General features: G+C 38.3%; 1 protein-coding gene across 2 annotated transcripts; it reads right to left on the bottom strand.

Annotated features, from left to right (window-relative positions):
* Positions 1-212: 212 nt before the first annotated feature.
* On the bottom strand, positions 213-22,895 carry ctdspla (CTD (carboxy-terminal domain, RNA polymerase II, polypeptide A) small phosphatase-like a). 2 transcript variants are annotated; one of them, XM_087789902.1, is made up of 8 exons: positions 22,539-22,895; positions 8,302-8,465; positions 6,238-6,264; positions 5,545-5,646; positions 3,524-3,580; positions 2,106-2,198; positions 1,858-2,043; positions 213-1,128 (listed from the first exon to the last, which is right to left on the bottom strand). In XM_087789902.1, exons 1-8 carry the CDS (start codon positions 22,612-22,614, stop codon positions 1,003-1,005), a joined length of 831 nt encoding a protein of 276 aa, XP_087646028.1. In that variant the 5' UTR covers positions 22,615-22,895; the 3' UTR covers positions 213-1,002. The 2 variants fall into 2 exon arrangements, with proteins under 2 accessions (XP_087646028.1, XP_087646029.1); XM_087789903.1 differs by lacking the exon at positions 6,238-6,264 and having other exon boundaries at positions 22,539-22,885.
* Between the last annotated feature and the right edge of the window lie 769 nt (positions 22,896-23,664).

Below are 23,664 nucleotides of genomic sequence, written 5' to 3'. Positions count from 1 at the left end.
ACGTCAATGTTTATTTTTATAGTTGGGTTTTGTCAAGTCATTATAGTTTATTTGAGTTATTATGCTTTATGTCCACTTGTGCGGATGATGTCATCATTCAAGATGTCATACAAACTGTATATTTTTACGTCCCTCAAGCAAATATCCATGTTCTACTCGACCCACCTTTCAATTTCTGATAAACAATGAATTAAAGACACAAACTAAAAACGAACATTGTGCAAACTTGCAACTTTAATCATGTTGTACAGTACGATTTCAACAGCAATCTTCACAACCACCTCACCTCCCCCGAATAAATAGAATTTCATAAGATCTGCGCTAGTTATATTCTTCATAACATTGATTAATGGGTAGGTATATCACAAAATCGCTTCTATTTTCGTCCATAATTACTCTGGATCAACAACACATCAATCATGTCATTTTTTTCAAAATCAGAATTATAGGACTTTAACTCACGCGATAATAACGTCCACTTCCGTTTAATATTGAGTCAATATGTCTTTTAAGATTGGATTAAATATGCAGCATAAAAATGTGCACCTCATTCCCGACACAACAACATCGGCACAGTAATGAAGGCACTTCATTCTGCAAGAGAAGATAAATCACAGTTTGAACGAAAAGGTCAGACGAGAAACAACAGCCGGCCTAGCACGACTCCACAGAAATAAAATCTCCAAAAGGTCGACCTTTATCCCCCAACAACAACAGCAAAGAAAGGAATAAAACCTTTGATTTTTGGTAACTAAAATACGACTCATAGAATAATAAAACCTTATTTCGGATAGAAAATTACTTTATGTTTACCTTATTCTTAGAAACATTTATATTTACATACAGTAGCTGAATATTTTTCAGTAGGTGTCCAGATATAGAGAAGCTTTATTAGTCCAAGTCCATGTATTGGGGGTCCATGTGGTCTCTGGATCTGATCCAGGGTCAGATGCTGGCGTCAGGCCTGTAGCAATGTGCTGAAGGTCTCAGTAGTTCAACCTGCTACCTTTCCCTCAGACTCTGTAGCAGACTGTAAACATCTTCCTCCTTGCCGAGACCCTCGAACAGAGGAATCAGGTCCAGAAGTTCTGTGTCGGCCATGTCGTCGAACCACGACTGCACTGGGACCTGAGAGAAAGAAAGAGGGATCCGGTTATTTCAAACACAAACAGGTGACATAGAAGAGAGTTGACCACAAATTAACCTTAATTCATCGACCAGACTTTAAATTGAAGCTTTAAAAGAAACACCATATTTGGGTGTAAATGCTATTTAAACAAGAAGAGTAAAACTACAGATAATAAGTCATAAAAGGAGAAAAGAGAATCATGTTGAAACAATGTATTTACATGTTATTAAGTTTTGTAAATTTAATATGAATAAAAAAAGTTACAAAAAGAATAGAATTCAAATAGATGGAAAATATACATTTTGGTGAAATACATGAACATAGAAAATGAATATTTAATAGTTTAGATATAAATGTAAAAATGTTTATTTTATAAATGAAGTGAATAAACAACTCGGTCAGCAACAAAAATAAGATGTTCAATTTATATCTTTGTGAGAAAGCAAATGCTGCCCCCTACATGTTGTAATTGCATACAAGAAGATGTGTTCTTTTTAGATAAACTTCTTCTTCTACGCTGTAAAAAAGTCTGAAATAAATCATAACTAGGGCGCTATCTGCTGGGTGAGAATCGAAAGCACTCCACTCCAGTTATAGGACAACTTTCCAGATTATGAGTTGATACATGCTCTTTTTTAACTACAACACGAAAGAAAATCCAGTTTTGTTTTGACATATTAGGCAATCAACATGATTCTGATGTGCTGGAGAGCAGGTCAGGCTCATACCGCGTTCTCAGGGTGAAAGATGTAGGAGGCAGGCGAGTTGTCGATGATGATGACTCTGCTGAGCTCTCGGCCCAGTCGACTGAGGTCTTTGACATAGTTTCCTCTGTGGAAAACACAGGATTCCCTGAAAAGACGAGCCCGGAAGACGCCCCACTGGTCCAGCAGGTCAGCCACAGGGTCGGCGTACTAGATTCACCACAAACATGCTTAGCCACTAACTTTTGATGCGTCTGAGAGGAAGTGTGTACCTTTGCTAGACTTGCTGTGAAGAGAACACATTCGAAAAGCTCCCCCATCTTCTGGAGGAACTCGTCAACGTGGGGTCTCTTCAGCACGTACACCTGCAGAAAATCAATGGCTCATGTCCAGCAACAAACAAAACATCACAGGTTGTAATGATCGTTCAGCGAAAAAACAAAATGTAAATTGCGTATTGTCACTTTTACGAAGCTATATTATCACCGCTGCAGTTCAGTCGAGAAGTCGCCGCCTCCTGCGGCAAGTAATCAAGGACAGGTCTGATGTGAAGCAGAAGCCTATCCTGGATTACTTGAAGCAGGCTGCCGCTCGATCGGCTCCCACAGCCTGGAAAGACACAATTACAAAGACATTTCGCACAAAAGCAAACCCATATGTATGAGTTGAGGCCAGTTGTTTGCTTCAAATGATGATAATAAAGCTCATATTCTCAAGGAATTAAAACGAAGCAGCCATATTGAGAGAAGTGACATTTAAAACTGTTTTGTTTTTTAAAATAACCATCTTGTAAATATTTTATTTTCTTATTATTGGAAACCTATTTATTTATCTAACTTTATTTATCTATTCATTTATCTGCAAATAGATATTTTTAATAATATTGAATAAACATCCCATTATTTAAATAATCACAAATATATTGAATTAAGATTTTACAACTACCTAATTGAATATACTATATGTGTAAACAGGTACAAACAGGTTTTTTTTTTTTTAATTGGTCTCAATAAATTCTGAATAATAGAAGAACTTCATGTGCAGAAGTTACTGAATATTATAAAGATTATATATTTTATCTCATCGTGAATAAATATATTTTTGGTAATTCATTGAATTCATCAATGATTACATAAGCATTTAAAATGACATCGAAAGCGATATTTCAAATGAGCTCGAAGGCACTGCAGGTGGCAGTAGAGTTCTAGATTTCAACTGGCTATAGCTATAGTCATTCAGAACTCCATCAATGAATCATAATTTGCTTCTTGTCGTAACATTTCCTGAACATTTTGTTTGATCTATTTTTTTCTAAATAAGCAAACATGTCTAGAAACCATTAGTCATGTGTTAAACTGGATTGATTTAAAATATTTGTTTTCAAAAATTTCTTAGCTGTCTTGTGTCTATTTGCACACTGGGACTGTTTCAAGCTTATTGAGATAAAAATAAAATAAACTTCATTAAAAACAAAGAACATATTTAACAACATTTACATACTATTCATGATTTTTTTAATACAAAATATTCTTTATTTTAATCAATACCTATAGTGTTGAATATCGTTGAATGTATTTGGTTTTATTACAGTTGAACTTCTAATTATTTGCTTTAATTTTACTGAAGCTTTTATTTTACTGAAGCTTTTATCTGACTTCAGAGCAAACTAATCTCTATTTTGTCGCCTCACCTGATGAACCGTCCCATCGATCTCCACTGGAACAATGAAGTCTGCATTGCTGATAGGCTGTCAACAAAACAGACACAGAAGAGGAAACGTTTTGTTAGTAAACGGCTTACTGAGCAGAAAAACAATCCCAGGAGAACATTCTCAGAGCTCATTTTATGAAACACATATTAAGTGAAGATGGAGGGAAGAGAAAGTGTAGAAATGTGAGTGATAGCAGAAGCAGCTCAGTTCATGAGGTCATGTTGCCAGAAAGTTAACTTTTGGTCACAATCGTATTCACGTTCATTACTATTTAACACATCATATTTACTGTCCCGTAAAGATCATTAAAATACTTGTATAATAACAGTAAGTGGACGGTTATTTTGGTAACAAAGAAATAGATTTTTTTTTTTCATTTGACTCAAAGTAACTTCAAAGAGAAAGACGTTCTCCCGACACGTGTGGGCGCTCCAGTTTCATCTTCATCTGTTTTGTTTACACCTGAGAACTTGCGGGCGCTCTCTCAGTAGATTCTCCTAATGAGTCCGGGCGGAATCTGTGGGTGGCAGGAGAAGGTAGGGTTGGCGTCACTTCCATGAAGAGAAAGAGACAGATGGAAGAGGAGATCTGCTGAGACAGACTTGGCCTCCGTCACTGAAGCACTCCATCATGTGACGAGTGTACACACAACAGCTGCTCTTCACGCTGCTCCACAATTGTCTTCAAGCCCAGATGGAAATCTTTAGGATAGGAGGAGGAGATTGAAGTCGGAATGGGAGGAAAAGTTGCTGATGAGTGTCTTGAGCTGTCATCGAGCGCTAAGGCAACAGACTTTGTTGACTGCTTTTACTCTTTCTAAGAGCTATTCATTATGCACACATATTGTTATTCTCTATTTTTATTTAGTGTTTTCTTATTTCATTATTTCATTCTGCACAAGGAGGGGAATGAAGCCTTTCAGTTTATTCTGTGTCTATAGTTGGTGATATTTTTGACACATTTTGAGAATTAACTTTCTAAAAGAATAAACAACAGGAAGATCCCTGAAGGAAGTGAAAATGCTGCGTGAGTGCTGTTGGTTCCTTCCTCCTCCGGATCACTCTCGTTTGTTGCACCTCATCGATCATATGAGCTTCTTGATGCAGGAAGTGTGTGCATGAGGTTGACTCGGGTAATGTAAGCAGCAACACCAAAGTCACAGGAGTGACTTAAGGGCAACAGTAGAAAATGTGCCACAGTCATTCAATGAAACAGTATTAGATACACTCTTCTTTGGTGTGTGTGTGTGTGTGTGTGCCTGTTTGCATGGATGTGTGCGAACTAGCATGTGACACTTGGTCAGCTCATGTACACATTTCTTAAGTATTTCTAATGTCTTGGGAAAAAATAATAAAACCGCACAAAATAATGTAACTTTTAGAAGCAGCGGAACATATTGTGCAGCTGAGCTTAATGCGCAGAGATATTGAGTCGCCACAGTCGAAGAAAAGCTTATTGTAGTGCTTAGGCCGGGGTTTGTGTTTATGTTATAGAAAAAGGAAATGGGGAACAGCCCAGGACTGGAGACACCGTTCAAGTGATGCCATGGAAATCGCAATAAAGCGTACGAGCAAGCATATCACCTGAAATAAAATTCATAAGAAGAGGATTTGGTCAGGTGATCCTTTATTCAGGGTCGTCTTAAATAAAGATCAGTACAAAATTATTATTAATATAAATTCCTGGATTTACATTGAAATAGTTAAATAATATATTTTACAAAAAAAAATTGAAATACTATGAATCATACTACTATGATTGATGCACATAGTAGATTGTATTTTATTTCATTTTCATTCTTTTCTTTCTTGTTTGTTTCTTTAAGTTTCCTGTTTCTGTCCTTGTCACATGTGTGCTACTGCACTAGTGAATCAATAAAGTTCAATAAATCAATCAACAAGAGCTTCAGGTGCTAGGTTTCGTGTGTTGAAAAACTTGAACAAAAGGTAGATGTTTAAATAATGACTCGGGCGTCTGTGTGTGTTTGAGTGCCTGGGTACCTTGAAGGAGCTGTGCACGAGGGTCTCGTCCAGGTCAATCACCACACAGTTCTTGCCGTAGTCTGATATACTGACCTCAGGCAGCAGGAACTTGGCTGGAGTCTGGAGGTATAAACACACAGATTGATTTTCAATGATGGGGTGGACAAACAAAAACAATCACAGAGGGCCAGAGAGTTTAAGTCGAGAGTTATTTTAAAGGGTGACAGATATCTGGGTGAGCTATTACCCTGGACTGCACCCTCTGCTAGTTCAGCCATTGTAAGTGAACCAATGGACTTTCAATCTCTTGGTTGACTTTTAAGAATTCTCCTAGCATTATTTTTGTGTTCCTGTTTACTTTTGGGCTGATTCTTTCTGTTGTTCAACAACCTCCATGGTCATACTCAGTGTTATCGCTCCCGTGGAGTTGCTGTAAACACGAGCAGCAGATCTGCTGGAAGAAGGTGTTTTAAGAATTGAGCTGCAACCTCAGATGCTGCTAGAATAAATGAGTGGAAACCACAGTGGATTGTTCCAGTGGACACTTTTTGTTAAATAAAATCAAATAATATAATTAGCCTCAATAAAATGAGTCGGTTTGACAGTGACTGCTGCGCATCTTTCCCCCGGGGCTGAGCCAATGAATCATGGTGAGCAAAGACAAAACTGTGATGGAGAAAGAAGAAGAAAATAAAGAAGAAGGATACATACACTGGGGGAAACTTGGACCGGGTCACACTGGAGGAGAAAGCAGACAGAGAGAGACAGAGGATAATATTGAGACGGACAGTATGAAGGAACGAGAATGAAGGAAGCAAAAGTGAAAGTGAATCAATAGTTTTAATCTGCAAATGGGTGGAAGCCAATAGGTTTATCATCTCTGGTTTTGTCAAACGTCCATTTGTAGATTGAGCATTTCTTTTAATAACCTGACGCAGATGTTTTACACTGACGGATATGCTCCTACAAATACTCGTAGATCTAGTGCTGAACAGTGTCGATCATCACTGTGAGGTTTCCTCCAAACTGAATCTTGTACTGTCATTTATCTAAGGTTACATGTTAGACACTTGTTTCTGGATACTTGATCATATTTATACGGTGAAAAGCATTTCCATCTTATTCATAAAGGCAATTTGAGCTTTTATACATTCAACATTTAAACCTATGCATGGCTTTTGCAACGGCTATAAAAAATCTAAATTGTTTTAGTGAACAGGTTCCCAACATTGAGGACACCGTTTAAAAAGCAGCAAATCCTTCACAATATACAGTATAAAGAAACATAAACTTCTAGAGTATAATTTCTTTCTTGAGTTCACTCTTCTATATTTATTATTTGTTATGAATTTCTGGAAATCTTGGCCATTTTTCGTTTGCTTGTAAAGTCAAACTTGATGTTTGGCTATGATATGTTGTTGTTTTTTTTGATCAGCAGAAACTTCCACGGCAGCCGTTGTCAGAAACCTGCCCATTTCCTGCCGACTAGCTAGTTAAATGGTACTTGGTAACAGCAGCAAACAGTGAGGGTACAAAAGGAAACTTGAGAATCTAAAAATCAAGGTATTTTGCAACCATATGTTCGGGCAAATGCTTAAAATATTATTTATCATATGTTTAATTACATTCCTAACTTCCCTACAATTATCTGAGTTAGAATTTGTAGTTACCCATTAGTACCAAGTGTAGTGCTGGTAATTGTATTGTAATAGCACTGGAAGCTGCAGTAGTTCTGTTAGTATAGTTAATAGCACTGTTGTTAGTGATAATAGAACTAAACATGGTAGTAGTTGTGCTTGCAGTTGTAAATGTCTTGGTTGTAGTAGATGCTGACTGACTTGAAAATATATGGCTGCCACAGTAGAGCCCTGCATTTAATGCATGAACACTGTAGGAGTACACTGTGTGAAGATAAATGTGTGTTAAATGTTAAATAAAAAAGACATAACACTACACACACTTTAAAGAAGCAACGACAACATTGGACTTTTCATCCTCATGAAGCAGTGAAAGTGTCAACAACAACCTGGAGGCGCTCGGAGAGGGAGTGAGAGAAAAGGGGAGATGTTGCAAACACAGTGACAAAAGTGAGCGCACAAAAACAAACAGAGCTGCCATAGTAACAAATACAGCTGGATCCTGCAACGCTGCGAGCTTCAAACCACTCCTGCATAATAACAAGATTTTTTATGTCTGGGTTCGCTCAGTTCACTCCAATTTAACAAGGATTCATTTGTTTAGAAAAACAAGTCACCACAGAGCGTTTCTGTCTATAAAGAGCGCAGCTTCTATCGCTCACCCACATCACAGGTAAACAGAAGCTCAAATGTGTTCCGTGTGTGTGCGGCGGAACTCCAGGATCCGCGGCCACACCGATGGCTTCATTACACTCGGATCAAGCTGGAGGTCAGCTGACCACCAACACTGGTCCACCTGATGAAGCTCTGTGTCCATGCCTTCATTCCCAGAGTCACATGTGACAGGCCTGTGTAAGAGCGAGTGTGTGTGTCTCTCAGGTTGCTACTTGATGTGTGTAGATGCAGAAGAATGTAAGTTGGGAAAGAAGCCCATGTTTCTCTCGCCGAGGATGGTAAACAACCTCTGGGTTCACTGGGTTTGAAGCAACTGGAAAATCTTGTGGAGGGAACCGAGTGAGCCCGCACAGGCGGAGCTGCAGATATTTTAACAAGGAGGTTGAATTATTTAAGTCTAATTAATGTTTCGACTGAGCGCTAACAACTGCACGCACGACTCTTCAGGAAGAAGAAGGATTACTTTTGGAGGGCTGCCGTTCTCCTCCGGTGTAGGAGGAAGAGTGAGGGTCTTGTTGGTGGTCGGGGCGTCCGCATGGTAGTCGTTGTAGTTTCGGAAGCAGCAGAAAAAGGGGCTGAAGATGCTGCGACTCCGGTGCTTCTTTAGGCTGCTGTTGGACTGAGAGACTGGAAGAGAAAATAGAGACACTCCAGTGAGACAGGTTAGAAACTCGGTGATTAAACTGGGCAGAGAAAACAAGAGAATAAGACAGAAGAGCTACATTTTATTTAAAAACATTTTTGATCATCAAGGAAAACCCAAGTTATAACTCTTATTGTCAGAGCATTTGAATGCAATGGGTGACAATAATCTGCATTATTGTGTAATATGTGTTGTAAAAAAGAAGTGTGTGGATTGCTCCCTGAAGCTGCAACTAGTTAGAAAAGTAACAACTCGTTCGAGGATGATGCTGACTGTGTCCGCTGACCGTAAGGATGATATTTTTATTAGAAGTCTAGAAGTGACGCCTGCAGCTGCAGACCGACCGTATCCCGCATGCATGGCTGCCTCGCTCTGACACGGAAATGAACCAGAGATTGCGTGGAACAATAGGTTCAGACCAGAATAGACCTGTTAAGTGGAGACTCCACTTCATTAGAATCAAAGAGATGAGTAATTAATAGGATCTGATCAAAGGCTGAGAGATAATTAACTTTGAACGTCTTTTTACATCCATTTATACTGCGAGCCACTTCACTGCACAGGTTTCGGTCAAGTGGATGGCTTCCTCTGGGTGTCATGTGACAAGCACAGTAAACGTTCAGTCTGGAACCAGCTGACGTTACTCATGATGGCCGACTTTCACCTTGACACAGAAATGAACTGTCCTGTCTGCCTCCCTGTGCAAGAGTTCACTCGAGGATTATAAATTCTCTCCATGGCCAGGAACAGAAAAGGCATCAAACACCTGACAGTGCAATTACCCCGAGGCGCTCCCAAAGCTGTAATTCTGCCAGATCACAGCTCGCTTTTCTCGGCTACAACTCCGAAATCTGTTTTTAACTTTGAGGCGTCTTTGGAGTCACTTGGCCAGAATCATAATTGATGCTCAAGTGTCAGTGTTGCTGATGCGGGAGGGCTGACTCGGGTCACTTGGACCAGGCATGAGGCAGTACGTTATCAGGTTTATCTGCTCACATCTTCTTTTATAGTGAGTAGCAACTGTGTAAATAGACACTGGAGTCAGGATTCTATATAGCTGTGACTCACTGTCTGCTGGTATGTATGAGGCACAGACGAAAATCCACAGAGACGTGAGGATTTATTTAAGTGTTTCACAGACAAATAGACAAAGAAATTACATATGAAATATCTTTAAAAGGGCATTTTTAAAGGTTGTATTTATCTTTATCTTTATGTGTGGATCAGTGTGAACATTGTATCATCCCACAGGTTTCCACTCTAGTTTCCTCCAACAGTCCAAAATTCAGAATGCTAAATGATTGGATTAATGTTGTATTCTTGCTATTGATGTAGAGTGTATTTTAGATTAATAGGAAAAAAAAATGGAAAATGTGTGCACTTTAATTAAGATTTTTTTAAATGTTATTTTCATTAATACATTTTATTATTTCCTGATTAGGTCGTGTGTGGGGTGCATCTGCCTGAACACTTTTTCTCAAATTAAAAAACCCGACGAACACAAATGAAGATTAAAGGCTGTAACGTGAACCAGCATTACTGTATTTAAAGCTCCTATACTTGGATCTGACCCTTCTCCAGCCCCTTGCAGCCCCCCTGCACAAACACAGCTTTCCTTCCTCGCTCCGACACAAACAACATAGCTGAGTGTTGACTGCTGCAGAAAACTCGCTCTGCGCACATGTTCACATGTTCACATGTTCCGGGACACGGCCACATGTGCCATTATGAGACGCTGTAAATCACGTTGTGATGTAACACAATTTGGCAAGAAACCTTTTTCTTAAAACCAGAAAGCTGCCATTAGAAAGAAAAACCAAGGATCAGTAAAAGGAAAATATTTTGAAAAAAGAAAATTAATAAAATTGTGTATTTCTACGAGATACGAAAAAGGCTTCAAGATCCTTTGACACGTGTCTCAAAGCTACAGTCGATCAAAGCCGCTCTGTCACATGTTCAGGCCGAACCACTAACAATCCGGAAGAGGCGGAAAACGCTGGAAATTCTCAGCATTCCTGACAGTAGGAGATAATCATCCTGTGACCTACAGTGTGGTCGAATGCACAGCTCTGAGTGAGAATAGAGTGTGATCTTCAGCATAGTGTTGTACAGTTGGATCACAATTATAATCCTTCGCTTCTCTCCATTTCACACATAACTACATGTGATTATAGTCCAGATACACTTCCATAAGGCAGGATATGTACCAGACAAAGTCATATACTATATTTATTCTTATTAGACATTGTAAGTTTGTAAAATGCAACCATTTTTTATCAATCTGTTTAGCATGGGGTATTAGATTTTTTTTCTTTAACTTAAGAAAAAATATGAATAAAAGAAGAAGCCTCTAGGCATTATATATATTAGTGAATTGATACATTAATATTTAAAGGTGACTAAACTGTGTTTTTTTGGTTTGAATGTTTTGGCTTTTATGTTGGTTTTCTAGATTAGGATCAATTTTATATATTTTTATATTTTCTTCATTTTGAGGGGCCATTCATTGAAATAAAAAAGGAAAAGTATCAAATGAACTATTAAATCAAGCTATTAATTTTGTATAACTTTTGTAATTTCAAATCTTACAATAAAGTTTTCACTTGAATCTTTCTGAGAGGCAATACAGACTCCCAAGAATAAGGACAAAAGGACAAAAATCCTCCCCAAAAAAATTGTGGGCACATTTAGTAATAGAAAATATAAAAAAGTTGATCTTAAAACTCATAAGGAGCCAAATAAATAGTCAAGTAAAGTTATTCTGCTTGACCACATCACCGCGTTCTACTGAGTTATGAAAGCCAGTTCCTGAAACTGATGATAATTTTAATATGTTTTCATTTGACTGAAATTCTGAACTGCTGATCTCATCAAATAGATTAAATTTGAATTCGACAATAATACACGCTGTGAATCCCCTTATGGTTGAACATCAGCTGCTTGGCAGATGTCTGCACTCTCTAGGTATATATTTAATTTAAAATATTTTCAAAAACATATTTCAAAATACAAACTCTCCTCTTTTAAATTCTCGAAAAGCTTCCAAAACTCCTTGTGGAAATCATAGCCAAACCAAATTGTCCCTCCAGGTTTGGTGGTGCAGTCAGGCAGGTAAAGCGAACACTCCCTGGGGGGTGTTGAGGTGAACGTGAGAGCAGCCATTGTGATGCAACAGCCTGAATTATTCACATGGAAAACAAGCTGGTTTTAAATGGCACAGTCGTGCGCTTACATGTACCAAAATAAAGCAGCCTGGAGCCAGAGGGATGCCGAGCTATCTTTGTAGCACAAAGCTACTCAAGAAGAGGGACCGGTTGGTATCGTTGTGATCTCACAGACCAAAATATGATGTTACTATGCCACGATGGCCCCTGGCAGAGCCCGTCGTCTCACAGATTACGAGCTTCCTGTGGATGCTGAGATTGTGGGTTGTTTCATCAACCGTGGTACCAGCTGGCTCACACTCGCACCAACATATGTGGGACAAAAAACAACGGCAGGATTTCAGCGGCAGACAAATATTAAGCCCATTTTCCGGCGAATCCACCTGAAGAACCCACAAAGAGCAGCAGTTCTCAGGGATCTCCTTAAAATCCCAGCAGAGATCATTCAAAGTGACACCTCAAAAGAAAACACTTGAAAGCAGAGCCACCTCTGTTTCTCTGTGTCTCTCTTAGATCTATTTCCGCATGGCTCTCCCTCAACACATGATTAGCTCTAAAAAGAAAGAGTTAGAGAAACTGCAGCGAACTAAAGGAAACTTCGAATGTCATCTTGTTGTTAGATTCATAGAGATACAAGGCTTTACATTTGAAAAAAGCTTTTCTATGAACCAACATTTTTTTTAATTACATTTTTTTTCATATTCAAAGATTCAGTAATGTACAGTAAGAAAATATATTTGTTTGTTTACTTGAAGCACACATGGAAGAAGAGTCATAAAGGAGTAAAAAATAAACAATTTCAACAGCTCCAGAAATCTGATTTTCTTGCTTGAAAGTAGAAGGTCCAAAACAAACCTCAGCAATAATGTGACGTCCTAGCTAGAAGACTTCTGGACCGTTCCTCTCAAAGTATTAGTAGAGTATCAGTCCACCAATCCAACCTTGATTTGTTCAACAACGTTTTCATAAATATAACTTAGTAACAGTCTTTTTAAAGCAAATTAAGTTAAACTACAACTTTTCTATTTGCATTACTAGTGAAGTCGAGCTCAGGGGAAAAGCCATTTTTTTAAGATTTCAGAGTAGGCTTGACCAAGACTGGGAGTATGCACTAAAGAAACAAAATGTTTTTTTTTAAAAACACCATAAAAACAAAATTCTTGTCCCTTCATCAACATTTCCTGAAGACTTCATTGATTCATTTTATCTTATATTGGTTGATCAACATAAATAGAGTTGAGTCTCAGTCAGGGGTCAACATGTGAGCCTACTGAAGGGAATTAAACCCAACAATATCATTATGTGAGACAATAGTGAGACGATCAGCTATTCTCCTGACTGTCTTTGTGAACTGACACATCGGTGAGTTTTGTTTTCCCACCGTCAATGTTGGATGTAAAGCGGCAGTGCCAGGCAGCATGCAGAGAAACGAGAGCTGCATCTTGGTGAAATAAAGAGGATGACAGGCGTGGGGGATTTAACCCACAGAGAGCTCCAGGATAAGTAATGAGGAGTGTATTCTTCGAGTTACGCAACAGCAGCCCACGTTGTTTGCAGCTGCTGCATTTATAATTCATTTACAGCGTCTTTTTATAAACTGAAATGCATGCTGAAGAAAATCCTCCTGGTCTATCCATCATAGATGTAGCATTGAAGTATTTATTCTTGATGAATATGGAGTAATTGGTGCAATGAGATAACTGTATTTATAAATAAGATTTACGACGCGCCACCAGAACATCTGTTCAGTGAATACAATCCCAGGAAATCTGGTTTTTGGTCCGAAAGTGTGAAGTTTATTAGGAATAATCATGCAAAAACAAGGATAATTCTCCATAGAAATATTTGTCTAATGAGCCTTTAATGTTTATTTTTCATCCTAAATTTAGAAAAAAAAAAATTCTAACATGTTGTTTGGCTGAAAATGGAGCGTAAGTAAACAAGTAGGTCATGTGTTGTTTGTGGTTCTTGTATGGCTGCTACAGTTTCAGAGGGTCTGAGAGAAAAAGTGTCTGTCCTACTTTCTTCCCCCCTGAGATACACTGTGCTCACCTTTACCTCCAGAGAGACAGAAAACACCAACTGTGTCTTTTACAGCACGTTTGTGTACTACTCTGGTACGTCTGTTTAAAAATTCATAAACCATCAATGCTCTGCTGTCACGCTGGCACACATCATCGTTCAGAGAAGGCGATAGAAAATCGTTACGGGGAAAACATGATCTTCCTTTTGGGTTGTCTATTAAATGTGATGAATGCCAGACAGAGTAAACTAGCAATCTACTGAGAGGAAAGGCAGACATGGTGCGAGCATGAGACTGGCAAACATTACAAAAGACCGATGTAGGTTCACTTAATGGGTTAGTCAACAAATGTGAGCTCTCTAAGCAATTACGTTTAGAAAAAGTGGATTGTACAACGGCTCACATGATCAATCAGTGCCATACAACGATTCTACAGAACGGAATATTAAAATTAAATGACATTAAAATGTTTTTAAATGAAAGACTCTAGTTTGATTTGAGCCTCTGCTCTCGTGCAACTAGTAAGTCTAAAATAGAAAGTCGCTATTTGGTTGACGTCTAACATGCTCCTACTGTGACTGCATGAGCATCTTCAAACAGCTCAAGTTACTCCTCAGCGTTTGAAGCGGCTGATGTAAGTTGAAGTCCGTGGCTCAAGGCGTTAAACTTGAGAGTTCTGTAACGCGTGACAGGAACCACAAACGCTAGTCAAACTGCAGCTCAAACAAGAAGACTTGCGCTGCACATGGAAGTTTACATTTTGTTGACTTACAGTATATGGTGGGACTTTTGTCTTGGTGTCCTCATGATGTGGGCATTAGAGTTTTGAAAATAAATGTGTTCCAGACATGGTTGGGCTACTATTGCAAAAGAAAGGCACACACCATATTTTATCATTTAAAATCCTAGTGGGTTTGTTTGTTAATATATATGATGTTATACGATATTATTACTGATCATATCCCTGTAATACACTCATCACATTTTTATTAGTCAATAAATACCACCGGACCATTCAAGAAAGTAAACACAAAATCAAACATCAGATGTATGAAAATGTTTTTTAAAAAGGTTACTTCTTTGGTGTCTGCAGGCACCTTGTTGGGGACCAAAGGGCACCTTTTTGGTTCACGAGTATAATGCACATAAATATTCAGATGTAAGAATCTGTGCGTGACATAAATTAAAGCACATTTCCTTTGTTCAATATGTCAATCATATTTGAAAATGAACCACGAGATCTGAGATTCTTCTTTTCGTGATCATGAAAAAACTAGTGAAAACATGACTTTAAACTGGACTAACAGTTGATATTTGTTCATTTTGAACATTTCTGACATGAATCACACTTATAATGTGTCCAGACGAGCTCCGGTCTTAAGGTTACATACATGGTTACAAACCAGAATACTCTATGTACAGCGGCGACCATTGGCTGTCTTACAATTTGTGGCTCAGTCCGCAACACACGGATGTATTTTTATTATTTTCATAGGAAAAAAGTGTTTTGTTTAAAAAACTAGTCATCATGTGATTGTGTATTAATATAAGTGTGTTTTAAGGATATAGCTCCGATTATGTGATCACATGCGGCTTCATTTGAACCAGCAGCTTCACTTTGTTGGAACTGACGTAATGTTTCTGTGATTCTCGTAGAAAACAAACACGCATGATTTGGTTCGTTATACTATAAAAACAAGGCTATAATTCCTTATCTTTTTTAAGAATTGAGTGAAATGCCTGTCAGGAGGTCTTTTTGCTCTTTTCATTCTTGATACATATGAACTTGCGTACGCTGGAAGAGGCGGGAGCTCAGATTGGCTGCTGTGCATGTCAATCAAATCGTCAACCAATCAGCACAATAACAATTTGATTGTCATGCAGAGCAGCCAACCGAACTGTCTTCTATAATTACTTATAGCATATTTTCTTATATCGCGCGATCTACTCACAACAGCTTCACGATCGACGTATTGGGCACTCCTGCGATATAGGTTTCTGTTTTATTTGTTATTGGCACAAACGTTTGTTTTTCTCTTGTATTTCCCTTCACATGTTGACCTTTGCCTTGATTCTTTTATTCCTGATGATTACTTGTCTAGAGGTTTGTTGATCTGTTTCGGCAGCTTAGATTCCCTGCATGTCACGTTGACAGTTCTGCAAGAATCGAGTTGGATCCAGGATCAGGGTGCACATGCACAGGGGGAGGCTGAGATTTAATCACACAAGTCAAATGATCAGTTTTAGGTCACGACTAATATGCAAGATTAACTGGAGATTTTCTGCTGAGCCACGGAATATAAGGAGAGAGTGCTTGTGTCAGTGAGAAGCACGTCGATCAGTCAATGATGAATAAATGCTGAAGAGACAATATGACACAGTTCAATATTTTCACCTCTGCTCGCTCCGTATGGACGAGCACTGGAACACAAACTCAATAAGGAGCTCCTTGAGGGAAAAAAGTGGGATGAAATTTTTTCTTTGACGATTTTTGCCGCAATCCAGACAACACCAAGCAGTCGGGCTGGTGATGAGTCTGTTCACCCTCTGCTCCATCAGAAATATTTTTATAGAATTGTTGGATCAGAAGTTTGCAATACAAACACCCGGGGCCTCATGTACTAAGAAGTTCGTAGATCTTCTGGATTTCAGTTTCCGGACATATTTAGTAGAAGATCTACGATCTTCTTAGATCATGAGGCCTCTGGTTCTTTCATCAACCTGTTGTGAATTTACTGCTGACATGAAACACAACAAATATAGTCGTCCAAAGTTTTGTGTTAGTGTTGATATTTACCTCTGCAGAGTAGCCCGGTTATATTGTGTTGGTTTCCATGTTTGTTAAAAAACATATAGAATGTGAAAGATTTATTTTTAAAATAACAAATGAATTGAATTAACAAATTGATCATATGACGTGTTTTTATTAATTCATGTAAATGTAACCCCTTTGTATAGGTATCACCTTTTTAGTTATAAATATAGCATCAATGGTCACAAATATATTAGTTGGACAGGTACTGTACTTTCCTGACTTCTGCTTAAGAAGTGTGTTACAACATTTGTGACTCAATCTGTGTATATAAAACTTCTATCACTGTTGGGAAACTTTTGAATCCCTAAAATCTTTGTTTTGTGTTAATATCTATTGGCAGTTACATTGACGATACAGAATGTGAAATTGTTGACCTGATACAAAGGAGAGAGTTCCACTGATGTTATTGTGAACGGGTTAGCAAACACTGTATACTGTGAAGCACAGGAAGCTGATGTGAAGAGACTCAGTTTCTCCCCTTAGGGTGAGTGATCTCCACCATCAAGTCCAACAATCCATAGATCTACTGGTAGCAATGATGAGCTGTGTAGCTGAAGTATTTGTGACTCTGAGTGAAGGTGAAAATCAGAAATAAATCTCGCTGATGATTTCCGTCTGACAACCCCCCATTTGACCAGACTTCTCCATTATTAGAGAACCAAATCTGACAGCATAGGTTGTCAGACACATTCTGAACTAAGACCCTGATCAAGACCTATTATCTGATCGCACATGGACACATTGGCCGCTGATGAAGCCACATCTTATCTGCTGTTTATAACCAACTAGAGTTAATGCTGACTGTGTTTCCAGTTTTAGCTGACTGGGCTGATTGATCTTAACTAAGTTGCCAGTTAACTGCCTTTGAGACCATGTGAAGTTCATCCACATTTTTGGCTCCATAAGGATTTTCTCCTGGTGTGGAAGACAGACCATCTGGTTTACACGTGTGTTGTAAAGCAATTAACATTATTAGTACTTTGAGAGAAATTGTGTGTCTGAGAGCTTGTCAGAGAGCAGTGTGACTAGTTTGTTGTTTTGACAAAAAATCCGATTTACTTTTATTTAGATGATATTCAGCCCAGATTTAATAACTGAGGTTAACTGTGGTTTAAATAACAGTGATGGTGCTGAAGAACAAATGCAAAGAACAGCATGTTCTTTGCTTGATGTCTTTCATATTTAGCTGTTTCATCATGATCTATATGATCCTGACCATCTTTGGTGCGTTTTAAAAAGGTTTGCCGTTGATGTGGTCATGTTTCAATTTCAATACAAGTGAACTAACACACAACAAAAGCATCATCTGAGGTCTCACAACACCATAAATAACAAGAAAAAATAATAATTTTCACCACAGCTATGAATACATTCGTTCTAGTTGTTGGATTGAATCCAGCTAAAGGAAATGGGTAAACACAATTTCCAACCACTCCAGTGTTTTCAAGACGACACAGGGAGCCGAGGACCGATCCCACACATTCAGTTAGCAAGCTTGTTAGTCAGGGAGATTAGACCCGAAAGAAAACATTCAACTCTTCCCAATCAGCCTCCCAGTACGATACTGTAATAACAATGTGCTCGAAAACATGGAACTCAGCCCTGAAGGTGCAGATAATCTTCTTTCTGAGCGGCTTCGGCTGAAATAGGCTCATAAATCTCTAATAAGGACCAGCACTTAATAGGAATGAGTCCAGTCGTTTTATAACTTCTTTTTTTACAGGGAGAGATGGGACATTGAATATTGACGACAGGGTGCACGGCAAGAGGATATTGCATTTTATCTTTCTAATACATGACCACAGGAGAAAACAAACATTTTTGTTCCCTGTCAACAAGATGGCATCGCACTAGAAGCCATTTCTATTCGTAATTGGATAGTCGGAGATGCGGCTTAAGCAAGTTGAAAAGTGGAGTTGAACCGCAACCTTTGTGGAAGTGAAGGTTAAATCATTTGGGATTCTTTCACTACTTTGTTTCAGCCTTGAACTGTCATGGCCGTGATAAAACACTCGAGAATGACATCATGTTTGTTCGGAGCAAGGCTGGGAAACCGTCCTCACATACAAAACACTGGTGTTGCGCAACGTCTCCTTCCGAAAGGAAAAGCAACAGACAAGAGACGACATTTACACACATACACAATGGCCCTTTCTTGTACACCAGGAGATTTATATACTCATTTTGCCAGTTTGTAATTAAGAAGATTTGTGACTTCATAGCTGCTTGTTTTTTCAGTTGATAGTGTTTGTCAATGCAAGTGTGCGCCGGGCAACTGCAGAGTAATTATTGGATTTGGGTTATTGAAGGTCACAAATCTACCTCAATGAAGGTCAACGCTACACAACGACAACAACAGCATGTATATGTCTGTGAATCATAGTTTTTAATATACCATATTTTCATTTAACCACATACTGTTGTTTGACTGACATTTAATTAAATTAAGAATAATTGTTCATTACCATGAGAGTTATAGCTAAACATCAATGTGAACTCAGTGCTTGTCGTTTCTTTCTTTCCTTATCACTCAGCCAGCCAACCAGGAGAGCGAAACTCAGATTTGAGTTTATCTGATCGAGATAAGCAGCTCGTCCACTGATATCAATCTTCGTCGCGGCAAACCTGAGAGTGATTTATGAAGTCTAGTGTCTCTGCTTATTTAGTGCCCTCATTGCCATTCCTTGCATCCAATTTTGTTGGAAGAAAGCCTAATAAAAAGCCTTAAAAGTGGCTTTTCTGGTGCTGAAGAAACGCTACTTCCTCTGTGCTTGTGTCTCCAATTAATGTTGACATTTCTTCGCCAACAAAACAACAGTGCGGTGCAGCTAACTGTGTGACTCATGGCACAATAATGGATTTTATTAGCCAACATTTGAGTAAACAACCTTGTGTTTCCATCCAGACGCTTGACAGATATGACAGGGGCTTGATTCCACATAATGCCCAAAGTTATAATCACCTGACAGCATGTCTAAAATAAGCCTCACCTCTAATGACTTACTACATCTTACTTGGAAAGAAACCGATAGGCGTCTGGAAATAGAACGGCGGGCCGCTGAAATATTCAGTGCGCCCCACGGCTGTGTGTATCTGGAGTAAAAGTCTGTGGATAACGCTGGTGTTTGTTGTCAGCGGTGGAGAACAGGAACTCCGTTCAGGAAGCCCTCTCAGTGACTGTATCCTAGTCGGAGTTTGAGCTACACCACCCAGTGGTTAGTCTCCTCTCTGGCCGGTGAGTGACACTGAGGTTTGTCTGACAGAGGTAGTTCACCAAACAACCATTATGTAGAGTGTGAGTTGTCTGAGGTATTCATGTTTACTGAAAATAGTTCATTTTATAGGTTTAGAAATAAGTATAGATGTGAAGTTTTGTAAAGGTAGTTGGCACATAATAGAATTCGAAGGACAATGGAAACTTTAGGAATTAAGTCTCAAGATTTAACTTCTGAAAATTTTGCAGAAAACAAAAGACAGCAACTAAAGGCAACAGACATATATAACAAGAAGCAAACAGGGAAAACACAAGGGATTAACGTTGCTAATTCTTAATCTCCTAGCTGAAAAGCTCATTTTCCTACCAAAACTGGCTAGTAACTGATTAACTCTTCGATTATTTAATGTAAAAATAAGCTAATGTTAGGAATTTTTTTATATCCTGATTAAGTATGTTGAACTTTAAAACACATTAGAAATCATATAGTGTGCTTCCATCTTTAAACAAAAATCTGCACATTAAAGTCAACCTATGTTGTGTTTATAACACTAGAAATAAAAGGTTCTTATTCTGATATTGTGGGATAATAGATGGATGTACTGCAAAACATCTGCCACAAAGATACATATATAATGCTAATGCAATAGTAGCTGAAATAACTCAAGCACACTAGATTATAAAGTTGACTGGAACGCTATTTGAGAATAGGATCGATCGATTTGTTGAACATCGCATGTTGACGTAATAGGATAGAAAAGACAAATTGAAAACTAATTTTATTTTTACGAGCTTTTGATCTAGTTAAAAACATCAGATGATTATTTAACACTCTAGTTATATAAGAGTTGTTTTTCTTCTGGAGTCTTATGAGCCAAATTATTCTCCAGTGTTTTAAACTGGACTGGTCATGTGGTCGGGCGGATTTTATTGGATTCCAGTAATTGCTTCTATCGACTGTTGAGTGATATTTTCTCAAGCAATCAATAAAAACAAGGTTAGCTGAAGAAGATATTTGACAAACGGTGAATTATGATGGTCAAGACTCGTGATCATTTGACTCAACCTTGGACAAATCTGATATTTGTAATCAATATTTACTACATTAATTACAACAAGTGAAGGAGCTCTACACATACACTGTATGTAATTAGGATTTATAAGGGAATTACATTTGATATCTCCTACTTAGTTGTTACATTTAATCAAACCGGGTGTTAAAAACACTGTTCTACATAATCATAGGGTCTATATTAAATCACATGTAGTCTATATATATATATATATATATATATATATATATATATATATATATATATGTAGTCTATATATATATATAGTCTATAGTGTTATAAGTGTTTGTCTTATGTCTTCTTACACCACAGACTGTCTTAGCCTTTTGAATCAATTTAGCATTGGAAAATGTGATAATTAGTATATCAATCAATTTTATTTTCAACAATGCACAAACCTTCCCTCATCTCAGCACGTGACAACAGGGTGGTTTGTTGTTGTTGCTGTTTGCTAACTCAGATTTCACCATCTGAGTTAGAGCCAGAATCATCAAGTAAACAGTAAACTGCTTCAATTACTTCCCTTCTGTCTCAGAGCAGTCTGCCCAAAGCTTACAAAATATCTCATTATTATCTGTCTTATTTGCCTACAGACGCTGAGTTTTGTCACTTCTGTAAATAAACATTTCTACCCTCTGTGAGGAATAAAACACTAATCACAACTCGCCACACACGAGGATTAAAGTTCACTGTTGGCTAAGTCACAACAAAAAACATCTGTTTAAGTGTTAAGGATTCATTAAAGACTACAGTATCTCCTCCCGTGCAGAGACCAATGAAAACCCTCCTCAGGGTTAATGAAATCTGAAAACTCATTGCGTGGATCACCACTGATGTCATCACCACACAGCCAGCTTGTGATTCTTATCTAGAATAACCACAGTGAGATTGTAGGTTTTGGTCCGACCGCGGTAATCTGTCCCACAGCTGTCGAGCAGTTGTGTTTATGCACTTACTGGAAGAGAAATATCAACAAGCACTGAGCATGATGAATGAGACACTGCAGTAAGAGAGACTTCGAACATCGAGAACATCGACATCCAAACGTGTCAGAAATGGATGCTTATTTGTTGTTATTCATTATTTGTGTTGCAATACTTAAACATTTGTTTTATGTTAACACATGTTGCTGTTTGATAAGAATCTGCTTTACTATTAATTTGTAGATTAGTTATCTCATAAGCACATCTAAAGAGTAACACATTTAAGTCTACCAGGTTGTTTTTTTCACTTTACTAGTTTACAAGGGTTTGGGAGAAAAGGACCCTATAATAAAACATGTTTTTGTAATGAGATTTATTTATTTTTATGTGAAAGAATCATAAAATGTACTTTCATTTTTAATCAAACACATATAATTTATTTTTACAAATTTAAATATACAAAATAAATATAATAATATTTGTACCATTTTAATGATTTGCATGTAGTATTTCCCATGAAGGTGTTGACAGTATTGACACAACAGTACCCGCCCCCTGTAGTAAACAGTGAATGTGTGGGAAATTAAGTTTTTGGTCAGAAAATCGTTTTTTCAAATAAAACCAAATTGAGCAAAGACGGTGAATGTGTCATGAATAATCCATGAGACCTAGGCTGACCATTTCTCCGGCGGTATTAACGCCGTGTTTATCCGAACAATGGTGGTTCCTGTTGCCCGGAGTCCTGGGTGCGCGGACGGGCTGCGGAACACATTGGCACCGCTACTCTTCCACTGCACCATGACGGATCACAATTCAAAAATAAACACAATTGATCTGCTTCTTACCTTTATCTGGACTTGTGGAAATATTATCCTCCTCTTTGGGATTTGCAACCTGTGTTATGATGGACGTGTTGTCCATGGAAACGAGATGTTAAGCGCCGTTATTTTTTGTTGTTACTCCGTGGAAGGCATGACAGCGTCACAGTCCACGGGAGGAGCGCACCGTGGACATCACATGTTTCACACCAGCGACGAGGAGAACGACAAGCGGGGTGACATTCGCAAATACAAAACAAATAGCCAGTCGCCCTATGAAGCCATGTGTGTCGGTTGAATCCTCCTCCTCCTCCTCCTCTTCATCCTCCTCTTCCTCCTGCTCCTGTCAGCTCCCGCTCCTCTCCGTGTTTACCCGGAGATGGCGACCGTCCTCCTGCTGGAGTCTCAGCAACACGCCTCCTTCTTTTCTTATCCTCCTCTCCTCAAACCCAGCTACCTCCACCGCCGCCCTGAGTGACCTCGCTCGAGCAATGCTGTGCAGGAAAACAAGTTTCTGGGATACTGGAAACACTGGCTTTTAGGGGACATTCTTTCTGAAGGAACTCCAGAGAAAGAATAAGTTGCACCTTAAAGAACTCGTGTAATCAAAACTCCTTTAAAACACACACTATCCTCCTGTACACAAAAACTACACTTTATGAAAAACCTTCATGAACAAGCTCAAATCACAAAAAGACCACTCACATAGTAAACTATTATTGCACATTTTCATTTTTTAATCAACACAATACAAACACAACTTTATATATAATCCTAACACCAAAGTAAAACACAGAGATACCACAGATTTCTTGCACAGGCATATGCACATTCACTCTAAATCTCACATGCACAGATCAATAAACAAACACATCTCCATGCATTCCAAACACTCCAAAATACAAACTTATTTTCATACATTTAAACACGCTTAAAAAACACCAAACACCTCCTTGTGTAGTACACTAAAAGAATCAATAACAGACAAACCCTTTTCCCAAAGAACATTAAGCTTAATCGCATTTATTGTGTCAAGTTTTTGCATATAATAGAACGGGGTTAGTTAATTGTAAAAAAAAAAGAAAAAATAATTGTTTTACACTCAACAACTACAAGCAAAAACATGACAGGATCATTTAAACTTGAGTTACCC

The sequence above is a fragment of the Callionymus lyra genome, chromosome 4 (genome assembly GCF_982586985.1).
Source record: "Callionymus lyra chromosome 4, fCalLyr1.hap1.1, whole genome shotgun sequence".
Taxonomy (NCBI): Eukaryota; Metazoa; Chordata; class Actinopteri; order Syngnathiformes; family Callionymidae; genus Callionymus; species Callionymus lyra.
Note: the sequence above shows the minus strand (reverse complement) of the source record. Positions and strands in the feature narration are given on the sequence as shown.